Here is a 21,220-nt window from a genome sequence, read left to right on the forward strand (position 1 = left end):
ATATAATCTCATGGCTTTTTATACCACTGCTTTGCTGATGAAACCCAATTTTTTCTTTTTTTTCCCCACCCTCCAACACACAGGTCTCCAGACGTATCTCAACATGCTCGACTGACAATCCATCATGGATGACAGACCACCACTTGAAGCTCAACCCCAGTGAAACCGAGCTTGTGTACATCCCAGGAACTACCTGCCCTTACCATGATCTCACAGAGAACTCCCTGGTGTCACCATCTGAAGCTGCCCATAGCCTGGGCATAATTTTGGACAATCAGTTGTAATTCTCAACTCATGTTTCAAATCTAACTCGGTCTTGTAGAATTCTCCTTTGTAACATTCGGCCCGTTCTCTCACAAGAAGCTGCCCTGGTACTTGTGCAGTCTCTTGTAATCACAAAACCAGACTACTGCAACTAGCTACTTGCTGGTCTTCCAATAAGAGCCATCAGACCTCTACAACTTGTCCAGAAGCCAACTTGTACTTGGCTTCCAGTAGCTGCCCACATCAGATTTAAAACCTTGATGCTAAATTCCGTAAATGTAGAAGTAAATTACTGCAAAGTGCCTTGTGTCTGATATATTAACAGGCATTTTTCTGTGGAAAGTAGATGCTGACTTAACAATACTCTGGGGGTTAAAGATTTTTTTTTAAGTAACTAAAATTAATTAAGACCAGACTAATTGGAAACAGGAAACACTCAAACCACTCATATAGTTCTCGATTTAGCCATAAGAAGTAAGCCTACCTGGGCTATGCTATGAAGATGTCCTATGAAGTGTATTGTTATTGACAAGCTTGTATTACAGAATCAGCTTGAGTATTGTACGAGAGCCTACTGTGGGCTATTTCCAATATTGGAAGTAAGGATCAGCTCTGGAGAAGTGTGACCTTCCTCTCCCATCTCAGAAAGCATCTGTTAACACAGCCATTTTGGACCTTGTGTCCTGTGCAAACAAGGGTCCTTATGGATTCAAGTGAACTTTCATAGCAACTGTTGCAGGATTTGACAAAACTCCCCAAATAACCTTAAACTAAATGCAAAGGGGTAAAAGCACAGACATTTTGAACTATTCATCTAGTGTATACTCCATTCTAAATCAGTAACCTACATAAAGTCTAATAAGAGGATTATTACCACAGTGGAGCTTTTGAGCCTCCCAGTGAGAATGGGGAATGGCTCAAATGAGTGTTAAATCCATGTGAACAACATACCAGAACAGAGCACTCAAACTCTACCTGAATGGAAGCAACCCATTAGCAGAAAAGGTTTGTTACGCTACATCAGGCTAAACCTGACTGATATTATCAGCTGAATGGCACTAGCAAAAGACTGTGGAATAATAATGGAGATTCTTAACACTCCATAGTCTGTAGTAAAACTTAGCCATAAGTTAACCACCATAACAGTTAGCTGCTCAGTCCAAAAACAGCACCCCAGTCTCTCAACTACGGGTCTCTACAGGTCCGTCAGCAACGGCTGTAGCCAATCACCAGCAACGGCTGTAGCCAATTATCAGGAACAACTGTACCCAATTGTCAGTAATGACTGTAGCCAATTATCAGTAACGGCTCTGGCCAAATCATCAGCAACAATTGTAGCCAATCATCAGTAACGACTGTAGTCAATCAGCAGTAACAGTTATAGTCAATTGTCAAAAGATGAAAAGCTGCCCTGAAGTAAGCAGTAGAGGCTCCATTTTGGCTGGGCTGTAATGAGAGGGAGACAGGGCCTTGGGAGGCCTGTGACAAACATTCAGGGATTTTTTTCTTCATTCCAAGCACCTGCTGCGAGGTTCCCAATGGAGTTGCTCTGCTGCTCTCTGTCACACTCCACAGGGGAGGCCACCCCACCTGCCTCGCCTGGCTCCCGGGCACTGCCGAGGCCCCGAGCCTACTGCGAGAAGTGATTAACGCTCGTTGGGACTCCATTGTCATGACAACCCGCAGTATAGATTATGGTGAAGGCGCCGAACTGGGAGGGAAGGGGGTCTTTAGCAGAGGGAGAGTAATCAAATGAATGCTAAAAAAAATGGCAGGAGCCATTAAACCAGAAAAATCAGAACTTTCAGCCTGAGCATCGTCTTTGCCAGTCTCTTTTTTGGTCAGAGTGCGCTCTCTCTCTCCCGGCCCCTGACTCACCTAGTATGGCAATGACCTCATCGTCCTGGATGACCTCAAGTGAGCCGGACACCACGAAGCAGAGCGTGTCCACGCTCTCCCCAGCGTGGAAGATGAGGTCGCCAGGGGCACAGTGGATGGTCTGAAACTCCACTGCCAGGGAGCGCAGGCAGCCATCACTGGCCAGCCGGAAGGCCGGGTGCTCGTTGAATACCTTCCGGTTCAGATGCACGCAGATGTCTGCCCTCATGTCTTTCGGGCAGATGGATAGCACCTGTGCACAGGAGGACAAAATGCCAGCCTGTATGAATCCTACGAAAACTAATTAGAGCGAAATGACTTGTCTTGCAAGCTGAATGGCAGGAGACACATGGTCTGTAAGAGGTCTGGAACTTTGCCTATTAGTTTACCATCACTGAGACAAGGCACGTTTATTTACATTGCACCATATTTACACTGAAGTCACTCAAAGTGCTTTATAAATGAGAAATCGCAAAGATGACATTAAATTAAGCTCATAAGGATGTAAAGACTTAATTAAAACATTATTACAACAATAGATTTGAAGAGAATAAATGAAATATTAAATAAAATGAAATAAACCATTGAATTAAGATAATAAAGTGCCATTGAATTAAGATGATAAAGTACATGATAAAAGTGCAGTAGAGCCGCAGGAACAGTGAATGTAGAACTGAGAACATTAGTCATTCTTTTTTTAATCTGCTACGCGTTACAGGTACAGCCAGACAAAACCACCCAATTTCAGAACATTCGCATGTCCTCCAAACTACAAGCAGCACATTTTGTGGTGATGACTGCCAAGCTCCATAAACAAGGCTCTCCCTTCAGAATACACTGCAAGAAGCTATTCCCTGCTGAACACAACACTTATAATTAACACATTGCATCAGTGAGGCACTCACTGCTCCTGTAATCCAAAATATTTTTACAGAGAAAAGCAATCACCATAAAAGCCTGGGAAAGCAGCTGACATTTCACTTGTGGGTAGTCTTTTCATGGCTTTTATCTCCTGGCATGTCCAAGGAGAATGAAGGAAATTTTGCAGATGTGGTACAGTGTGTTCAATATGGGGAGAAACCTGCTTTGGATACACATGCAAAGACCAGAATGAAATACAGTAAGTAAATAAAAAGTAAATAAATCATTAAATAAAGTTCAGCACAAAACCTAAAGCACATCCTGCTTTTAAATCAGTGACTTTTGGCATTTTACCTGGGGATCATAACTCACAAACCAACTTTGTGATTACTTTTTTCTCAGCAAGCACTTTCCTTTGTGTTCATTGTGATGCTGGCTTGTGAGCTGTGAGTGTCTCTGTTGTGAAATGTCCTGGTAAACCATTTCATTCCAACACACCAAAGGTCTATGTTGACATAAATCATATTTTCAACAATTGAAGCTCAAGCTGTATTATCACACGTCTGACTCCCAGTGCTAAACCTGAAGCTGGGAGAGTACCCGGGCCTCTCTGTGCCAGTCCTGGTCTCACCTTCTCGGTATCAATGCCCTTGGTCATAGACCAGGTGGACACGATGTAGTCCATCACTCTCTCGCTCAGGCCCTTTGGCACCTGGTAGAGCTTCAGGAAGTCCCTGACGTTGTTCAACATTTCGTGGTAGCGGTTGGTGTTGGCGTACATCTGCTGGAAGATGGTGGTGACGTTACCAAAGATGGTTGCGTAGAGGAGAGCTGGAGAAGATGAAGAGATGGACCGTTAATCCCCAGAGGGAAATTCAGGATGATACACAAGAGACAAGAGTATAGGACAGATGTGGGCCATGAGAGTCACAGAGACAAGGAGAGACAACAGTCCTTAAAAATAGATAGAAAGTGGAAACTACAAGGAACAAAGCAGACATGAGGCAGTAAGTTTTGGTCTTTGGTATTTAAACCAGTAAGTCTGGGTCTTTGGTATTTAAAAAAGTACAGTTGGGTATTTGGTATTTAAACCAGTAAGGTTGGGTACTGGATATTTAAACCAGTAAAGTTGGGTCTTTGGTATTTAAATCAAACAGTGGATGACCCCTCACCAAAATCCAAATATGGTACAATCAAGCTTCTGCCAAAAAACACCAGAGACACTTAGCGTTACATGTTAAGGTCAAGTCTTTAAGAGGGGTCAAATGTTGAAGTAAAGTCTTTAAAAAGGGAGAAGTGGTCAAATGTGCCTTGCAGAGAACATCTTAATTAATCTGATCTGAAGGAACATGTGACTATGTAAACTTCCTCTCCGCTGCCTTCTCAAATGCGTTACTACAGTACCACGCAGTCTTCTCCATAGCAACCCCACCCAAAATAGTTCTAGAAACTGTGCAGTGCCACTTGTGACAACCAATAACAGGAGGACGAAGAGGTGGAAAATGGAGGGGTGGGGTCAGAACGCAAGACGGGGAAAGAAAGGAGCGGAAAGAAATAGCAAGAGTGATTTAGATCACAGCCTGCCATCAGACTGAGTCAGCAGTACTGCACCATTTGGAGAGAGACAGAGAGCGAGAGATGGAGAGTGTGGGTGGGGGGGGGAGGGATAGAGGGAAACAGAGTGAGACAGTGTGAAAAAGACAACGAACCATAAAAAAAATGACCTCGCTAACTAGCTAAGGGCCAGTCAGCTACGCAAGGAAAGGTCCTCTGTCGCTCCCTTACTCTCGGAGTGAAGGGAAGTGAAGTTAAGCATCGGATTCCATTTTTACGGCTAGAAGCTGTTAGTAGTTTAGGATACTTTCAGTGGTTTAGGGAAAGTCTTCTTTTCTAATGAACTGAAAAGCTGAGAATTGTTATAAGAATCGTTAGATCTGGATGTTATTCAAGTTAGCCTACAATATCTACTTAAAATGAAATCAGTTTGAAACATAAAATATTTTTTTATGTATCGTTTTATGAAGCATTCGGCAGGTTCCCGGTTTTTGATGCAGCTACGTCTATTAAAGGACAACAGCAACCTGTTCACATGTGAATAGTGAATTTAGTACATTCAAATGTCAATGTAGGCCAAATGGTAATTTTTTACCTATAGGCTATCCTGATGGATCTGACAGGTACAATGCTGACTAATAGAGAAGACAAAAAAGGCAGATAAGAAACCAGCTAGCTCTAAGCTTTATACTTTTCTAACTTTTATGCAAGCAGCAGGTCACTGTTATGTATGTTTTATGACTGCTGATGAATGACGTTTGAGGTCATTAATTGAGCCGAAGCAAATGAAATGTATCAGGTTTTTAACAGACACTCATTGGCTAAGCAGTTGGAATCGTCATTTTATCACTATGACAGGCTTCTACACATTCTAACCATAAGCAGCAGGCAGACTGTTCTTGGACATAATTAATGTGAGCAGCATCTGTGCTGTGCTGAGTTGATAATCGTGTCAGTGCAGACAAACGTGAGGCGGATGTGGGGGGAAACATTATGGCAGTGTTGCACAAACATTAACGTAAGGTTAGCGAGGAGGAGTCAACAGTGGGCTGAGGGCGCTGTGTGTGTGACAGCACCTGCAGCTGAAGGTGGAGGGGGTGGAGAGGCTATAATGAAGTCACCGTCTCACTCTCGGGGGGGGATATGTATAAACAGCATATAATGAGGTCTAAAAGGACCAAGCTAGCAGAGCCAGAGTGAGTGAAAAAGAGAGAGAGAGAGAGGGGGGGGGGATTGAGAGAGAGAATGAGGAAGAAGGGAACTGAGAGTGACTTATCTTGGCAAACACAATAAACAGCTTGCAAGGGGATGTCAGACGACGACACTGTAAATGGTGTTGCTTAACGGAGCTTCAAAACCGCGTCCAGCTGGGCCATCATCGAGCCCTCTGTGTCGTGATGGAGGAAATGCTACTGCAGCCGTCATCTACCTGCCGCCCCTTGCGTCAGTGTGTGCATGGAGAACCAGCGATGGCTCGCAGACAGGTGGAGGATTAGCCACGCGTGTGCAGATTTCCACTAATGATGCAGAAACTGCGGGCTGAGCCATTTTTACCTCATTGCACCTTATAGCTGCATCATCCATATGATGCAGTAAGTCCATCTCCACTGATCAGCAGAGATAACAGACACTTGACACAGAAAGAAGCAACGAGGAATCTCCATGTTACTGTCAGTTAGTGGTACTTTAGAGGATCATTATGACAGTCACATATCATGCAAGCACAAGTGTGCACAGGCACACACCCACAGACACGTACATCTGTTTCTATTCACTCAAACATCATTCAAATCCTACAGGTTAAACATATAGAAGAGCATCCACTGAGCCGCTTTTGGGCACAGGGCACAGGATCTGAGAGCATTGGTGGAGCCAACACATAGGCTACACACACACACACACACACACACACACACACACACACACACACACACACACACACACAGGCCACTCCTCGTCACATGCATATGCTCCATCATGGAATCCTGTCATTCTCTTCCATCAGGAGAACATATTCATGCTCTTATTCATGGAAAATACATTTTCCCTGCCAATATCATCACTCAGATTAATCTTCGCAGTGGTCTAACTAAATAGTCACAACATTTCTATTCTATTCTACATTGTCTCTTGCAATCGCTATTTTTGGAATACACGTAAAACGTAAATGCGATTCCCTGATTAATGTTTAACATGGACTTTTTTTCTCCCCCTGTTCTCCACTGCAAATTCTTGCCAAGTTCCAAATAACAGATGTAGGTAATTATACATGTTCTCGCGTTTAAAACAAAAACAAAAGGGATGCCCATCAGTGGCTTTATTCGCAGGAGATCACAAGAGGGGAGCCTTCACAAGTAGCCATGTGTGCTGGTTGACCGGACTGGGCCAGGTTCCGATGGTTCCGCCACTTGCTGAAGCCCACCAGCCGTAGAAATCATATGCATAGAACTCTATGCAGTAATTCATGATGGATCAGTGGTAAACCACTGTGCTCTGATATGTACTAGTGCCAGACTGCACACAACACTGTGGTGGGGAACAGAGACATGAAACAATAGAAACTTGCTTCATGAAGTAAACACTCATCAGAGAGTAATAAACGTCTTCATAAAGGTAATGTAATAATTGTAACTAAGTCATCACATTAAACATTTCACTTGTAGGTCTAACTCCATCATTCTAAATCGAGACTAAACAATCTTTTATTAGGCAGTGGTCTTAACCAACTCTGGTACATTGTGATCTATTCATGATGTTTGCTCTCGGTAACAAAACGGAGCTTCTGATCTTGCGGAGGGATCGGAGGCCCGGGCTGTAAAATCACACCAAATCCTGCTGTTTACGCCATCGGATTATTGCACCGTTGCATTATGTCTTTTAACTGAGACTGTGCAGTAGCTCATGTCTGTTCACTGAATGAGAAAGAACAAATTCCTCCATTTCCAGATATAAACAGCTGTGATGCAGATACATTTCCACCTTCTTTGTTCTGCTTTTTCCCCCATTGTTCCTTCTTTCTCTCCTCCTCCTGCTGCTCCTCCCTCACCCTCTCTCCCTCCACCCACCACCTCTGATCTACTTGAGCGCCACGTCCAGTTGAGCTGACCAGGACGGTGTTCCCCTGAGTGCTTCACTGCTTGGAAAGCACAGCAGAAATGATCAGGACAGACACACGGCATCTCATGCGCTGACCCTGGCGTGGTGCCCCTCCTTACTGGCTCACACCTGTCTCGGCAGCAGTTACATGTCTACTTTGTCTAAAACTATAGTATAGTTGTCTAAAATCCTAAAATATCGAAAAAGAATTGTACACAGAGTGCAACATTCTCAACATATATCTTCTTAGTCCCATCACTTATTGCTTATGATAAAATGACTGCCAGGTCAGCCATACATACTAATTATGTTGACTTGCAATTGGACTGAAAGAAACTGAAAGAAGAGGCGAAACATGCACCTCTGGGAGAGCCGCGTACCTACACCTCATCGAACACCCCGACTCCCACGTGTCCTGAACTAACTCGTCATTGCCAAAACCAGGGGTCAGTTCACAGGTGGAGTACACACACCCAGAGCTGGGACATGTGCTGGACATGTGATCAGGGATCAGGCGCTTGCAGAGTCAACTTTTGCCATTCGTGCCGTTAGCACCTAGCTGATGCCACAGAGGTGAGGGGGCTCTTTAAACCTGTGGGTAAAGCGTAATACCTCTCACATGCTTGTATTCCAAAGAATGTATTCCAACCTTCCAACTTGGCGTAGTGTTGTATGAATTTTATGTTTTACTTTACTGTGTGTGTGTGTGTGTGTGTGTGTGTGTGTGTGTGCGCACTCAAACTAGCTTGCTCAGCAGACCAAGCTATATAAGCATATAATCAACTGATCGAATTAAACAGGCCATCGATCTCACTCTGTGTGTGTGTGTGTGTGTGTGTGTGTGTGTGTGTGTGTGTCTGAGGGGAGACAGAGAAATAGAGATTGGGATGAATGTCAAAAGAGGTCATCCTGATTGTCCTGCCTGGTGTCTGATCTCCTCTTTGTGCTCTGAAGGGGCTGAGATCGATCTGATCGCTGTATTTCAAAGCCCCTCAATCCTAACACCTCAGAGAACGATATCTCCCTCTGCTTGATATCAATAGAATAGAACAGAATTATAAGCTGATCAGGGTGTATGGTACAGCAGGCACATATACAGGAAAAGAGATGGACACTCACATCCCACCATCATCATGGCCACTGAGAAAATCTTCTCTCCATCAGTAGTGGGCGCGATGTTTCCAAATCCGATGGTTGTCAAGCTTGTCATGGTGAAATACAAGGACGTGATGTAGAGCGAGTGTTTGCTTGGGCCGCCTTCCCACTGGCCAGAACCGCTGGCGTTGTACCGGTATGGGGACCCAATGCTGGTGGCCAGCTGGTAGAGCCAGCTGTCCGTCTTGATGGTATTGGTGAGTTCGTCGATGACCTCGTAGTCTCCAATGCTGTACCAGATGCAGGCCAGCCAGTGGGCCACCAGACCGAACACGCACACCAGCAGCACCAGGACGGCGGCGCCGTACTCCAGGTAGTGGTCCAGTTTCCGGGCCACGCGGCCCAAACGCAGCAGACGCACAACCTTCAGGGAGCTGAACAGGCTGCTGATACCCTGGGAGAGAGCGAGAGAGGGCGCTCGTCACCGTGGTAACATCCGCTTAGCCGGTACTGCTACTGCTTTTAGACTGAGCAGTCAAAGTACTGCACGGTATTGGAGTAAAACTCATCCATTGCCAACTGTTTTTGGTTTGGTACTGGCGAGCAAAACTAGATTAATCTAAGAACATCTGCAGTACTAGCACTCTGTTTACATTTTCCACAATTGGCAAAGAATTGTCTCCAGAATGACATTATATATATATATATATATATATATATATATATATATATATATATATATATATTGCTATGACACTACACATGCTCCCTGAGCCTTGAACCCATGACCTCAGGGTTACTGCCAGCTTGCATCCACTGCACCACCAGGGGAGCTAGTGGAGCCCCACACAAGCCTGCAGCTGCTCTGCCTCATCCAATCATCCAGCGGACACGCTTTACAGTGCACTCAGTGCCATCCAGGCTGTTTATTAAGTTGTTTTTTCACTTCTGATTACCACGGAGACCATAAACTGCATGAGTCATTATGATTTTACAATTTTATGCAATTCTATGAAATCTTTTGCCGCTTTATGGTTTGGCACATAAAAACATGAATGAAAGATTTGTTATTAATTTATCCCCGTTACGCTTTTTGTTGGTCATTATCAAAAGCCTAAAATAATAGGCTGAACTTTTTTTTTCAATTACGAACACACTCACTTAACAGTCACAATTATACAACAGAAGCCTCACACCCCACGATCTTACTGGGCAGATGCAGTACTGGCGCTGAAGAGAGGAACGGAAACAGATTCAGACCAACACTAACAAATAAATCAAAATATTACTCATAACAAAAAAAAAAAAAGAAAGAAAGAAAAATACTTTTGACTGAGCGGTACTTAAAAGATCAGTCTGTGTCAAATCCAGTGACGTAGCCAGTACTGAGAACAGCCTCGTCACAGTTCAGTGCTGGTGAAGGACTCCCTCACTGATTCACCAATAATGTGGCAATTAGACTGCAGCTTTCAGCTGTTCATATTTCAGCAATGCAAACCCAACGCAGTGGAATGGAGACCAAAGACGGGGCAGTGCTATATTTAACTGTGATATGGAGAAAAGTGGCATGGTAACATACAGACCCGATGTGTGCGAATGTGTCCCTCGTCTCCTTCGAATAATTGGGTACTCATGACTGTGGTAGAACATACCGAAGTTTACCTGACATGGACGGAAAAGTTCATGAGCTAAAAATAAAAGCGCAATTTCCTTTTTCATTTTCGAATTTAGCACGTGTCAGAGTTGAATGTATGAGAACTAAAGAAAACACTCACTTCCAGGTAGACAACAGCACCCCTCTTAACTTGGTCTGGATAAGAATGGCTGCTAAATATTGTATATGTAAGTTTAAGAGTTACTTATCATATTTAGATTATTCATGCTTCCTTTTAAAATAAGGATTTTGTTATGTGCGCTAAAGTATATATGTGTGTGTGTGTGTGTGTGTGTGTGTGTGTGTGTGTGTGTGCGCGCATACGCATGTGTTCATGTATCTCCCTGTTCTGCTTTTTAAGGCTCTGATCACAGACTTCCCACAGGAACAAATTATACACATTTACCCTCAACTCAAACAACCCTTCAGCTTCTGAATAACATGCGAAAAGTTGAGTTGAGCTCCTACAGACATTAAACCACATCGGGAACTTCAAAATCAAATGATGTCTGGAAAACAAACACTGCATAAAATTTTCCTGAGGAAATGCTTTTGCCCTTATGCCCGGGTTGCTGTGGGAGACAAGCCGCCACCATTAATGTCAACCTGCACACCTGCTCTGTGGCCTGCATGTCTGCTAGTGATGCTGACACTAAGGCCAGCAGGTCTGCTGGTGGTGCCTCCTGCTACCAGAGCTAAGGCAAACGTGACCTCTACGGCAGATGTTGGAAATGTTACAGCAGATAGGCAGGTGCACCATCCTCTACTGTTCCAGAAATGTCAAAGTCGTGGACAGAGAGGATGTTCTTCCCCAAAAACCAAATATCACGAGCACAAGGCACTATATAAATGCAACTAATAATAATAATAATAATAATAATAATGATATTTGGATTATTATTATGTTATTATTGTCACCTCAGGCTGGTCCAACCATAATATCATAGAGTGAAGGATACACTATAACACACTACAGGACACACCACATTACAGTACACAGCACAGGACACACCCGCTTCAACCATCAGCTCCGGTGATTGGTTGGGAGTGGACCAATTATCATGTAGCTCGCTCTGATTAGACACTGGCTTCTGTTTGGCTCTGAGCAGTTTGACAGAGCAGTTCCAGACTGCAAAGCTTTTGAGAAATGATTCCATAAATGGAGCAGTATTCAAAACAAGAGCCCTTTGATTGACTGGCATGAAAGCTGTGTGAAAAACCAGATTTCTGGGGACCGTTTTATAATTGCATAAAATTCAAATAGAGCTAAACTTCATAACATATAAACAAACTTGCTTGTTGTGTGCATGAGCTCACTTTTCCTTTCCTGGCATTTCATTTACATTTACATTTTACATTTACGGCTCTTATCCAGAGTGACTTACAAAAGTGCTTTGTCATTGACTCATAGAATATATCCTAGTACAGTACAGTAGGTTAGAATCCAACATACCAATGAACTAGAATACTATAGAATACAGGGATCAATGCTGATGCCTAGAAGTACAAAATACGTAAGGTCTATCTTAAACAATGATAAGTGCTATAAACAATAAGTGCTAGAGTTTGTTAAACAACATAATAAACAGTACCCTACAATAAGTACTAATTTAGTCAGTCAACATGGGAGCAGTGTCAGTTGTCCTTTAAATATTCTGCAAATAGGTGGGTCTTCAGTTTGTGTTTGAAGACTGCAAGGGACTCTGCTGTCCAGACAGCAAGTGAGAGTTCATTCCACCATCTGGGAGCAAGACGGAAAACGGTCTCGATTTTACTTCAGTCCTGCTACAGATTTATTTCTTTGTTTTACTTTCTCTTAGGTAGGAAGTGTCATCTGCAAAATGAAGCAACAAATAATCTGCAGATGTACTGATCTCTCCAGAAATGCACCGATCCTGAGGTTTTCTTTTGGCTGAGAACTGAGAGAGCAGCAATTAAGCCAGTCTGAGACAAACGGCAGTCTGACAACAGGAACGTACTTTTAATCTGCATGTTTCTGAGAAGATCATCTCACTACCAAATGTCACTTTATATCAGCATACTCATTATTAACTTTACCTACCAGTAACTCCCTATGACTATACTGACTCTTGCTTACTACGTTGAAGCTATTATAACTTACAAAGTTTTCATTGTTTGTGGAGTTTGGGCCTTAATTTCAGTTCAGTGATTTCAAGTTTTCAGCAAACAGACCTGTCCCTGCTACCCAGCAAAACACTGACCTCGTCCACGTTCTCAAAGGCATTGATGATGTCGTAGGGCAGACACGAAAGCAGGTCTATCACGAACCAGGTCTTCAGGTAGTTCATGCGGATGAGCTTGGGGTCAGAGATGACCTCGCCTCCTGGCCCCACGAAGGTGGTGTGGAAGTTGAGCACGATATCCACCAGGAAGATGACGTCCACCACACTGTCCACCACCAGCCAGGCCACGTTGTTCTGCTTGGTCTTGAAGGAGACGTTGTAGGGCACCATGATGGCCGTGTAGAAGGTGAGGATGAGGATGACCCAGTCCCACGTGGTCTTGAAGGTGCAGTAGTGCAGGATGATGTGTGGAGGGGTTTTAGGAGCCTCCTGCTTGTACTGCGGCAGGATGTCGGAGCTCAGCTGAAGGACCTGGCGGAGCAGGGAGGGAGAGGTAAACAGCTGACAGGAAATGGCAGGAAATGGCGCACTGACAGGAAGCGGCTTACTTACAGGAAATAGCATGCCGACATGAAATGGTGCGCTGACAGGAAATGGCATACTGACAGGAAGTAGTGCACTGGCAGGAAATGGTATGCTGACAGGAAATGGTGCACACTGACAGGAAATGGCATGCTGGAAGGATGATAAGAAGGGATGGCTCTAGGAGCAAATGAAAAGGAGCAGGAGAGGAAGCAAAGAGAAGTGGAAAAAAGAGAAATGCGACAGAGAGAGCAACATAACTTAAAAACACAAGGGAACTGAACAGATGGAGAGTGGGAGAAGCATGTGTTACAGAGACAGTTACTGAGGGAGCATTATACCATGACAACCCATCAGAGGAGTATCAGAACCTAATCACTATTAATAGGACATGAAACATTATAACAAGGGAATAAGCACTGAAAAAATTCAAGAGCATATGGGATTCTTCCTCCTGTCCCTCATTACAAAGACTGAGACTCCTCGCTGAATACCCATGTAGCCTACACAACAATAGCGAGCGCGCTTACACCACCTACACACTGCAGAAAATGAATGTTTTCACGTCATGTCTGTCAAGGGTTTCAGTTTTGACAAAGCCCCTCGGATAACGGGCGAAAAAGTCTACCAAGACTGCACAAGTCCAGCCAGCGTACCAGAAAAGAACATACGAAAGTCCCATATGCTCATTATAGCTATGAGAGAGAGAGAAAGAGGGAGAAACAGGGAGAAAGAAGATGAGAAACATGGAGAAAGAATGAGAAAAGAGGAGAAAGCAGGAGAAATGGAGAAGGAAGAGGAGAAACGGAGAAAGAATGAGAAAAAGGGAGAATGAGAAACAGGGAGAAAGTGGGAGAAACAGGGAGAAAGAAGGGGAGAGGGAGAAACGGAGAAAGAAGGGGAGAGAAAGGGAGAAACAGGGAGAAAGAAGGGGAGAAACAGGGAGAAAGAAGGGGAGAAACAGGGAGAAAGAAGGGGAGAAACAGGGAGAAAGAAGGACAAAGAGGGAGAAACAGGGAGAAAGAAGATGAGAAACGGGGAGAAAGAATGACAAAAGGGGAGAAAGCAGGAGAAATGGAGAAAGAAGGGGAGAAACAATGAGAAAAAGGGAGAATGAGAAAAAGGGAGAAAATGAGAAAACGGGAGAAAGAATGAGAAACAGGAAGAAAGCGGCAGAAACAGGGAGAAAGAATGAGAAACAGGGAGAATGCAGGAGAAACAGAGAAAGAAGGGGAGAAACAGGGAGAAAGAAGGAGAAAGAAGGGGAGAAAGAGAGAGAAACAGGGAGAAAGAAGGGGAGAGAGGGAAATAGGAAAAAAGAGAGAAAGAAAGGGGAAGTGTAAATTATTCATGATGATTGCTGCAGCTACAGCTCAGGAGTACCTCGGTGGTCTGGGGAGGGCGTGTGTGATTCAGTTACAACAACGTCCTTGGGTGTGTGTGAGCACGCTCTCACGCACGCATGCCTGTGGTTCTGTTACAAGTTTGTCCTTGCAACAGATGGACGTTCAGTGGTGTAAGACAATGCTATATGTATGTGCATCATCGTAAGTTGTCATAGAAAACATTTATTCTACATATTATATTATTTCTACAAATTTATTTATTCAATTTAATGGTGGAGTAATGACACATGAGGAAGGAATAGGACTCTTTACTCTTTATATACAGGACTCCTGTTGACAAAGCTGAAGACGTTTATGATCTGAAGTTGCATGTTCACTGCATGTATGTTTTGCCCAGTAAAATATGCAACTAGAAAAAAAAATTTCATAATGAAATTACAAAATTACTTTGTCTAAATACATTTTACATCAAAACAAATACAACTATAACATTCAGAGATCATATACCTAAGGAGAAAAGTAGCTTCAAATGTTTCTTGTCTTTGTATAAATGTGCAAACTACATGTGTCTGAAGTTAAACTACCATAAACTATTGGTATATACCAAGTAGTTACACAAGTATGTGTTGCTCCTGGAATTGATTCATTCCAAAAATACTTTATGCTCACGTCTGTTATATGGGAACTAACATGAGGAGGTTGCATGGGCTGATGATGTGTGCACACGCTCACCTCCGCGAGCCGAGAGTGCTTGTGTGAGCTGACGTCAGGTTTGTTCATGGGGGCCAGCTGTTGAATGGTGCTCTTGCTGTTGGTGAGGGCGCGCGTGAGCCTGGCAAACTTGGTCCAACCTGCACGAGGAGGAAACCGATAAAACCTCAAGCCGGCACGTATTGTCTACTGGGACTCAGGTTCAGATCCCAGTCGTGCTGTGCACCGCTGATCTGTGGCATAGGTCCTTGAACAGAGTGCTGAAATACAGCACTTAGCTGTCAATTTTGATTCTAGCTTCCAGAGTCTGAGGTCAGGCGAGATGCACTCTGCACCCCTCTTTAATTTCCTGGCTCAAGTGTTTCCGAGGCAAGATCAAAACTAGTGTGTCGACTGGGTCGCTCGTGGTTCTAGGAGGCTAGATTGGTGAGCACTGTGCTTGAGCCCCTCTCCATTATGGTACTGCTTTACTCAAACTTTGAGCTTTTATTTTGCTTTTGCCTTTGGTAAAGAGCTTTTATTTTGTGCTCTGGCACTAGCTCAACGAAGACACTTTCAACTTCAAAGTCGATCTTTCATTGTTCCTTAAAACCCTTCCAAATACCACCTGAATCCAACAGAGCCTTGCACCATTTCGAAAAACTGTTTTATTGTTGGCCTGAGGGAGTGAACATGCCTTAGTGCTGAGCTGGCTTTAAAGTACAGACAACTATAACAGAATGGAGCGTAGCCCTTTGATGGAACCTTCCCTCTATGCCCTTCTTCAGTGATTAAAGGAGATGTTTCAAAAGAACTTAAAGGAGAGGAGGTGGAGAGGCAGAGGAAAGAGAAGGAACGTCGCCAGTTCCTCCCAGCACAGGCGGGTTCATTTTTTGCCTCTGTAAAACCTTTGGTCCATTGGGTAAACTATATAATCTTTTATAAGGTTTTGACTTTTTGAGTTTAAATGTTATTTATGGTGATGAGAAGGCCCACGTCAGTGATGAAACCAGATTCAGCTTCTGTCCCTGGTGCCTCCTCCAGTGTTTCACTAAGCAACTCCACTTTGCTTGTCTTACACTTCACTATGATTGTGTGTGTGTGTGTGTGTGTGTGTGTGTGTGTGCTTGTGTGTATGCACATTCATGCACATATATTCATGTGGAAGTTAATTTGCTTGCCAAAGGACAGTGTATAACTAACATGAAGGGTTTGACAAGATAAACTCACCACACACAACTATGCCCATACTTCATTTAATATAACATCTGCATAAACATTAATGCAATCCTATACACTCATACACATACTCATAACTGTTTAAGTAGGTAGAAGTGTGTGTGTGCTTGTATGCATGTATGCGTGTGTCTATGTGTGTGTGTTTTCACCTCTGCTACTCTCATCCTCGATTGGCTGCTTAAAAGCAGTGATGTCTTTAAACGTGCACAGGAAGAGCACTACCTTGTCATTCTCATTCCTGATTGGTGCAATCTGCATGTAGAACCACACCGGAGTTCCTGGAATGAGACAGAAAAAGTGAGAACATCAACCACCTGCCGGAAGTCTCAGTACTGGATTAATACTCTCTCAAGCACAGGTCAATGAGATTAACAAATAGATAGAGAAAAAAGAAAAACATTTTGGGGGTAAATATAAAAAAAATGCACCAATATATACTAACTTAATATATACCAATATATACTAATCACTGACAAAGCTGTCCGAGAACTATTTTGATAAATTACTGTGGCATATCACTGAACTCTTTTACACCCCAGGGTGGTTCCTGATGCGCAATACATCATGATCAGCGCTCTGTGTCAAAAAGAAATGGTATGTGTGAAACTCCACAAATAACCAGTTTGGCCATCAAAATATACTCACTGTTCTTCTTGTACAGCAGAATTTCGACACACTGGGACTCATAGTTGTCAAACGTCTCTCTCACCTTCTCTATGGTCTTCTTGTCTGTCAGCTCACCATACATGAAACTAAAGAGAGAGGCATATGTTGGGGGTCCGGGGTGGGGGGTGGGGGCGAAGAGCATGGTATAAAGATCTTATCCTTGTGCATGCAGAAACAAAGTACAGAAAGAAACAGCAAAGCATTTTACTAACACACAGCCTGAATTAAACACCCACGAGTCACAGTACACACATTAATTTAGTCTTATTTCATGATCCTTTGTTCCTTGTTCTATCATCACAACAAAATATTTATTTTTAACTATAGTGTATAACTCTTATTTTGGAATATGTACTAAACCAATCCTTCATTTAAAATAAAAATAAACTCTTAGTTCACATGCACACAGCTCTTGATACTGTCCAAGATAAATGTATATCACTTTCTATGTGTAAAATAAATACATCTTAAAACAATAAATATATATGCACATAGGGACTGAAACTCTGTCAAAATTCACAGAACAACATCTACAGGATCTAAGATCTTAAAATCCTCTCATTCAGTTGAATATGATCAGGTAGGTCCTTTCCTTGTAAACTCTCCCTGTAAACTTTCACTGTAACTTTCCCGTGTAAAATTTCCCTACAACCTTTCCTTCCAATTTTCCCCATAAACTCTTTTTGTAAACTTTCTCTGTAACTTTTCCCTGTAAACTTTCCTGAAACCTTTCCATCCAACCTTCCCCAGTAAGACATTACGGAGTTTGGAGGTGCTGTTACTGTTACTAATGACTGAATCCCACACGTCGCTGAACCGGCAAAAACTGGGAGCGCCATCAAGTTAAATCCTTATGACATCGCCATTGTCCCAAATGAGAGAGTGGACTGATGCTCACCCCTAACCTAGCTGACGTTAGCCCTACAGTAGCTGCAGCTACTGAACCAGCCACTTTTAGCACTGCTGCTAATCACCAGTCAACCCATCTGGTATTACTAAATGTGCACACTGACATTTTGGATCTCATGAGGGAGTTAATCAGCATCACTTGTGAGTGTACCTTTGGAGTGCTGTAGTCTACATAAGGCAAGAGTTATTTTAATCACTTCCACCACGCAGTGTTAGCTTATTTTCCATTTGTAGCATTTAGCTGACACTTTTATCCAAACAGACTTAGAATCATGACTGAATACAACCTGAGCAATTGAGGGTTAGGGGGCCTTGCTCAGAAATTCAACAGTGGCAACTTGGTAGTGGTGGGACTTGAACTGACAAACCTTCTGATTACAAGTCAAGTACCTTAACCACTGAGCAACCACTGCCCTATAAGATGTGTGGATTTGTTTGTAGCTAATTCTTAACATAAAAGACACAATGTGCAAATCTTTAGATGGTGGTCTAAAGCGTAGAAGTATAGGTTAATGCTCTGTGCTCATTGTGCTTTTAATTATAACTGGTTTGGCACCTGCTTCTGTGGTTGTGGTACAGATGACTTAACAATTGCATTATCAGTATCTCAAGACATACTGTACAGTATCCAGTTCAGTTAAATGGAAAACCAAACTTAATGTCATATTGTAGTGTGACGTCACTGCACACCAATTTCTGCACCTCCAACTTAAAACACTTCCTGCATCCCTAATGAGTCATTTTTGCATCCACAATCAGGCGAGTTCCACCTTAAAGATCAATCTTCCACCTTAACTATGAATCTAGAGAGTGTCTCTGATCTTTCACACTTATCAAGAGTGTCTGAAAAGAAGCAGCACATTTATCTTTGATCTCTTTTGAATAACGCACAGGCTTCGCAGCACACAACACCATGACTCATCTGGAAAATGACAGAAATAAACTTCAGAAAACAGACGCATAGAGTTCCTCTCATCGGACCTGATTTACAAGGTCCACTTGATGGTCACACTTGCTATGTTACAGGACTACAGGTGAACCGTACACATGACTGTGCTTGAAACACAGAGGAATGCAAATCTAACTTATGCCTTTTCTCACTGTTTTCCAGACAGGCAATAAGCCAACTGACCCCATATAGAAGTAGTTTCTCCATGGTAACCAATTTAGGTCAAGACAAAGTTCCCTGAGCAACAAGGACACACACACACACACACACACACACACATATATACCTGTCGGGGTCTTCACTCAGTCAAATATTCACAATCACACACACACACACACACGCACACCCACACCTGTCTAGGTCTTTACTCAGTGAATATGCACATGCATAGACACGCACACGCACACACCTGCAAGTGCTGCTTTTCTGCATGACCTCGGCCCTGTGGTAGCCCGAGAGTTTGCAGAAGCCGTCATTGCTGTACACCACTGGCCACTCCACGATCTGAGCGTTGCTCAGCAGGAAACTTGTCTCTGGGGTTGAGTGCAAAAGAGGAGGAGGAGAGAGAGAGAGAGAGAGAGAGAGAGACTAAAATGAAATTCCATGCACTACACCTCTCACTTCACTTCCACGAGGGTGGTGTGCACAACCCCAGGGGTGGCTAGCTGAACATGCTGCTGCAGTTGCACCCCCTGCTGGTGCTTGTTGCAACTCCAGCTAGGCCAGGAGCCTCCCATTATTGCAGTGGGCTGTGTCAACGTTTCCAAACAGACAAGATGGCACATGTGTCATCCGTAAGTGTCGCTTCATTAGAAAACCCACGCAGGCTAGAGGCTGCAAGCCACCCGATGCCACTGTTGGTGCTAGCCATGCTTCAGGCCTCCACCCGTGGTCGGTTGCTGAACACAGGGCATCTTTTTGGGTGGAGGACCACTCTTAACCCAGCATTAACATCACTGTTCCATGTAAAAAGAACGGGGCAGGACTGCTGTGCCTGGTACACATGCACCAGCTCAGCGCCCACAACCAGGCCACTACCACGTCAGTGTTAATGCTGCATTGAGAATAGCCCTAAAAATAAGAGCTGGTCTCTCTTTTGGTCTGTTGTGCATTTACGCATAGAGGCTACAGTCTAAAGTTGTTCGCATATAAAATACACCCTAGGGAGAATAGCCTAAAGAAGAGGACGGTGAGTGTAGGTACAAGGAAGGTTTTTCTAATAAAGTGGGTAAGTCCTTATTTATAGATCAAATTCTCCCTTTCTGGGGTGTATTCTAGAGGATTCTCTTGTAGCTGACCGGGTTATAATCTCGATTTAATTCAGCGCAAAAGAGCCACTTTAGGCTGCGCATCTGAGAACGTGCGTCAGACAGTACACGATTCATTCCTTCTTCCGCTGCCGAAGAAAAAAAGATCACGCGTTCTTAGGTCTGAAATAAATACAACACTTTATTCTGAGATTTAAAACAAACAAACAAACAAAAAACACTTCTTATTCACGCTGGTCGATAGCGAGAGTTTGAATAGCGATTTTGGCTCTATCAGTGAAAATCAATAGTGTGAGCTTGCGCACTTAAATGTGTCTGACGAAATCTAACTTCTTTTTCTTCATTCAAACTAAAAAGCGAAAATTCCTCGTCGTGTTGAGACGAGGCACATAACGTCCCACAAACTTCAGAATAAACCTGCAACCAGCACCGCAACTACATTCAGAGTATAAAAACAGTCAGCATCGAGCCCACTGTCCAGAACTTCGTCAGAAATAAAACAAACGCGCTTCTCACCACTTGAGCGTCTGACGATGTTTTCCAAGAAAGTGTTCTGCGGTGCCACGAGCCCTCTCTTGCCCCCGGGCATCGTGCGTACGCGCTGCCGCGCTCGGGATCAGTGGCGGACGGCGTCGCGCTGCTCTTCTAAGCTGGGCACAGTCGCATGGAGTATCTGCCGCCGGGTCGGAGAGGCTCATGGTAACGCTGGATGCTCGAGAAGCCTCTCTGCCACAGGCGCTCCGAGCCCGGGCAACTGCAGGCTTGGGAGATGGCACGCATGCGCACGCTCGTGATTGCGCACAGCCGGAGATACTGGAAATCTCCAACGCGCGCGCAAAGCGCAACTTTAAAGCGAGTGTTGGTTACTTCCTTAAGCTAAAATGTGCACTTGTGGTAAAGGTACGCCATGGTGCTTTATGAGAGTGCATTACAAGTCGTAGGTGTACTATAATGTTATGTTTAATTCTGTCGCGCCCTTCAATACTCGTTGGCGCTATCACAGACTCTGAAGTCCTACGCGAGCTAATTAGTGACAGAACGGACGCCTTAAGTCATTGATGTTTCACCGATAGGCCACATTTACC

General features: G+C 43.7%; 1 protein-coding gene across 2 annotated transcripts in view; it reads right to left on the minus strand.

Moving 5' to 3' along the window:
* kcnh5b (potassium voltage-gated channel, subfamily H (eag-related), member 5b) overlaps nucleotides 1-20,955 on the minus strand; it is a 36,792-nt gene extending 15,837 nt beyond the window's left edge. For both annotated transcript variants that reach the window (XR_004776700.2, XM_027007101.3), the window contains exons 1-9: nucleotides 20,652-20,955; nucleotides 19,277-19,400; nucleotides 16,989-17,095; nucleotides 16,493-16,621; nucleotides 15,147-15,265; nucleotides 12,625-13,017; nucleotides 8,773-9,202; nucleotides 3,635-3,834; nucleotides 2,143-2,395 (exon numbers count right to left, since the gene is read on the minus strand). Coding sequence is in view for 1 of the 2 variants with exons in the window: in XM_027007101.3 (XP_026862902.2) it covers nucleotides 2,143-2,395; nucleotides 3,635-3,834; nucleotides 8,773-9,202; nucleotides 12,625-13,017; nucleotides 15,147-15,265; nucleotides 16,493-16,621; nucleotides 16,989-17,095; nucleotides 19,277-19,400; nucleotides 20,652-20,724 (1,828 nt within the window). In the remaining variant the exon portion in view is untranslated. The remainder of the gene's footprint in view (nucleotides 1-2,142; nucleotides 2,396-3,634; nucleotides 3,835-8,772; nucleotides 9,203-12,624; nucleotides 13,018-15,146; nucleotides 15,266-16,492; nucleotides 16,622-16,988; nucleotides 17,096-19,276; nucleotides 19,401-20,651) is intronic.
* Between the last annotated feature and the right edge of the window lie 265 nt (nucleotides 20,956-21,220).

The sequence above is a fragment of the Electrophorus electricus genome, chromosome 12, assembly GCF_041902795.1.
Source record: "Electrophorus electricus isolate QZ-2024a chromosome 12, ASM4190279v1, whole genome shotgun sequence".
In the NCBI taxonomy this organism is placed as follows: Eukaryota; Metazoa; Chordata; class Actinopteri; order Gymnotiformes; family Gymnotidae; genus Electrophorus; species Electrophorus electricus.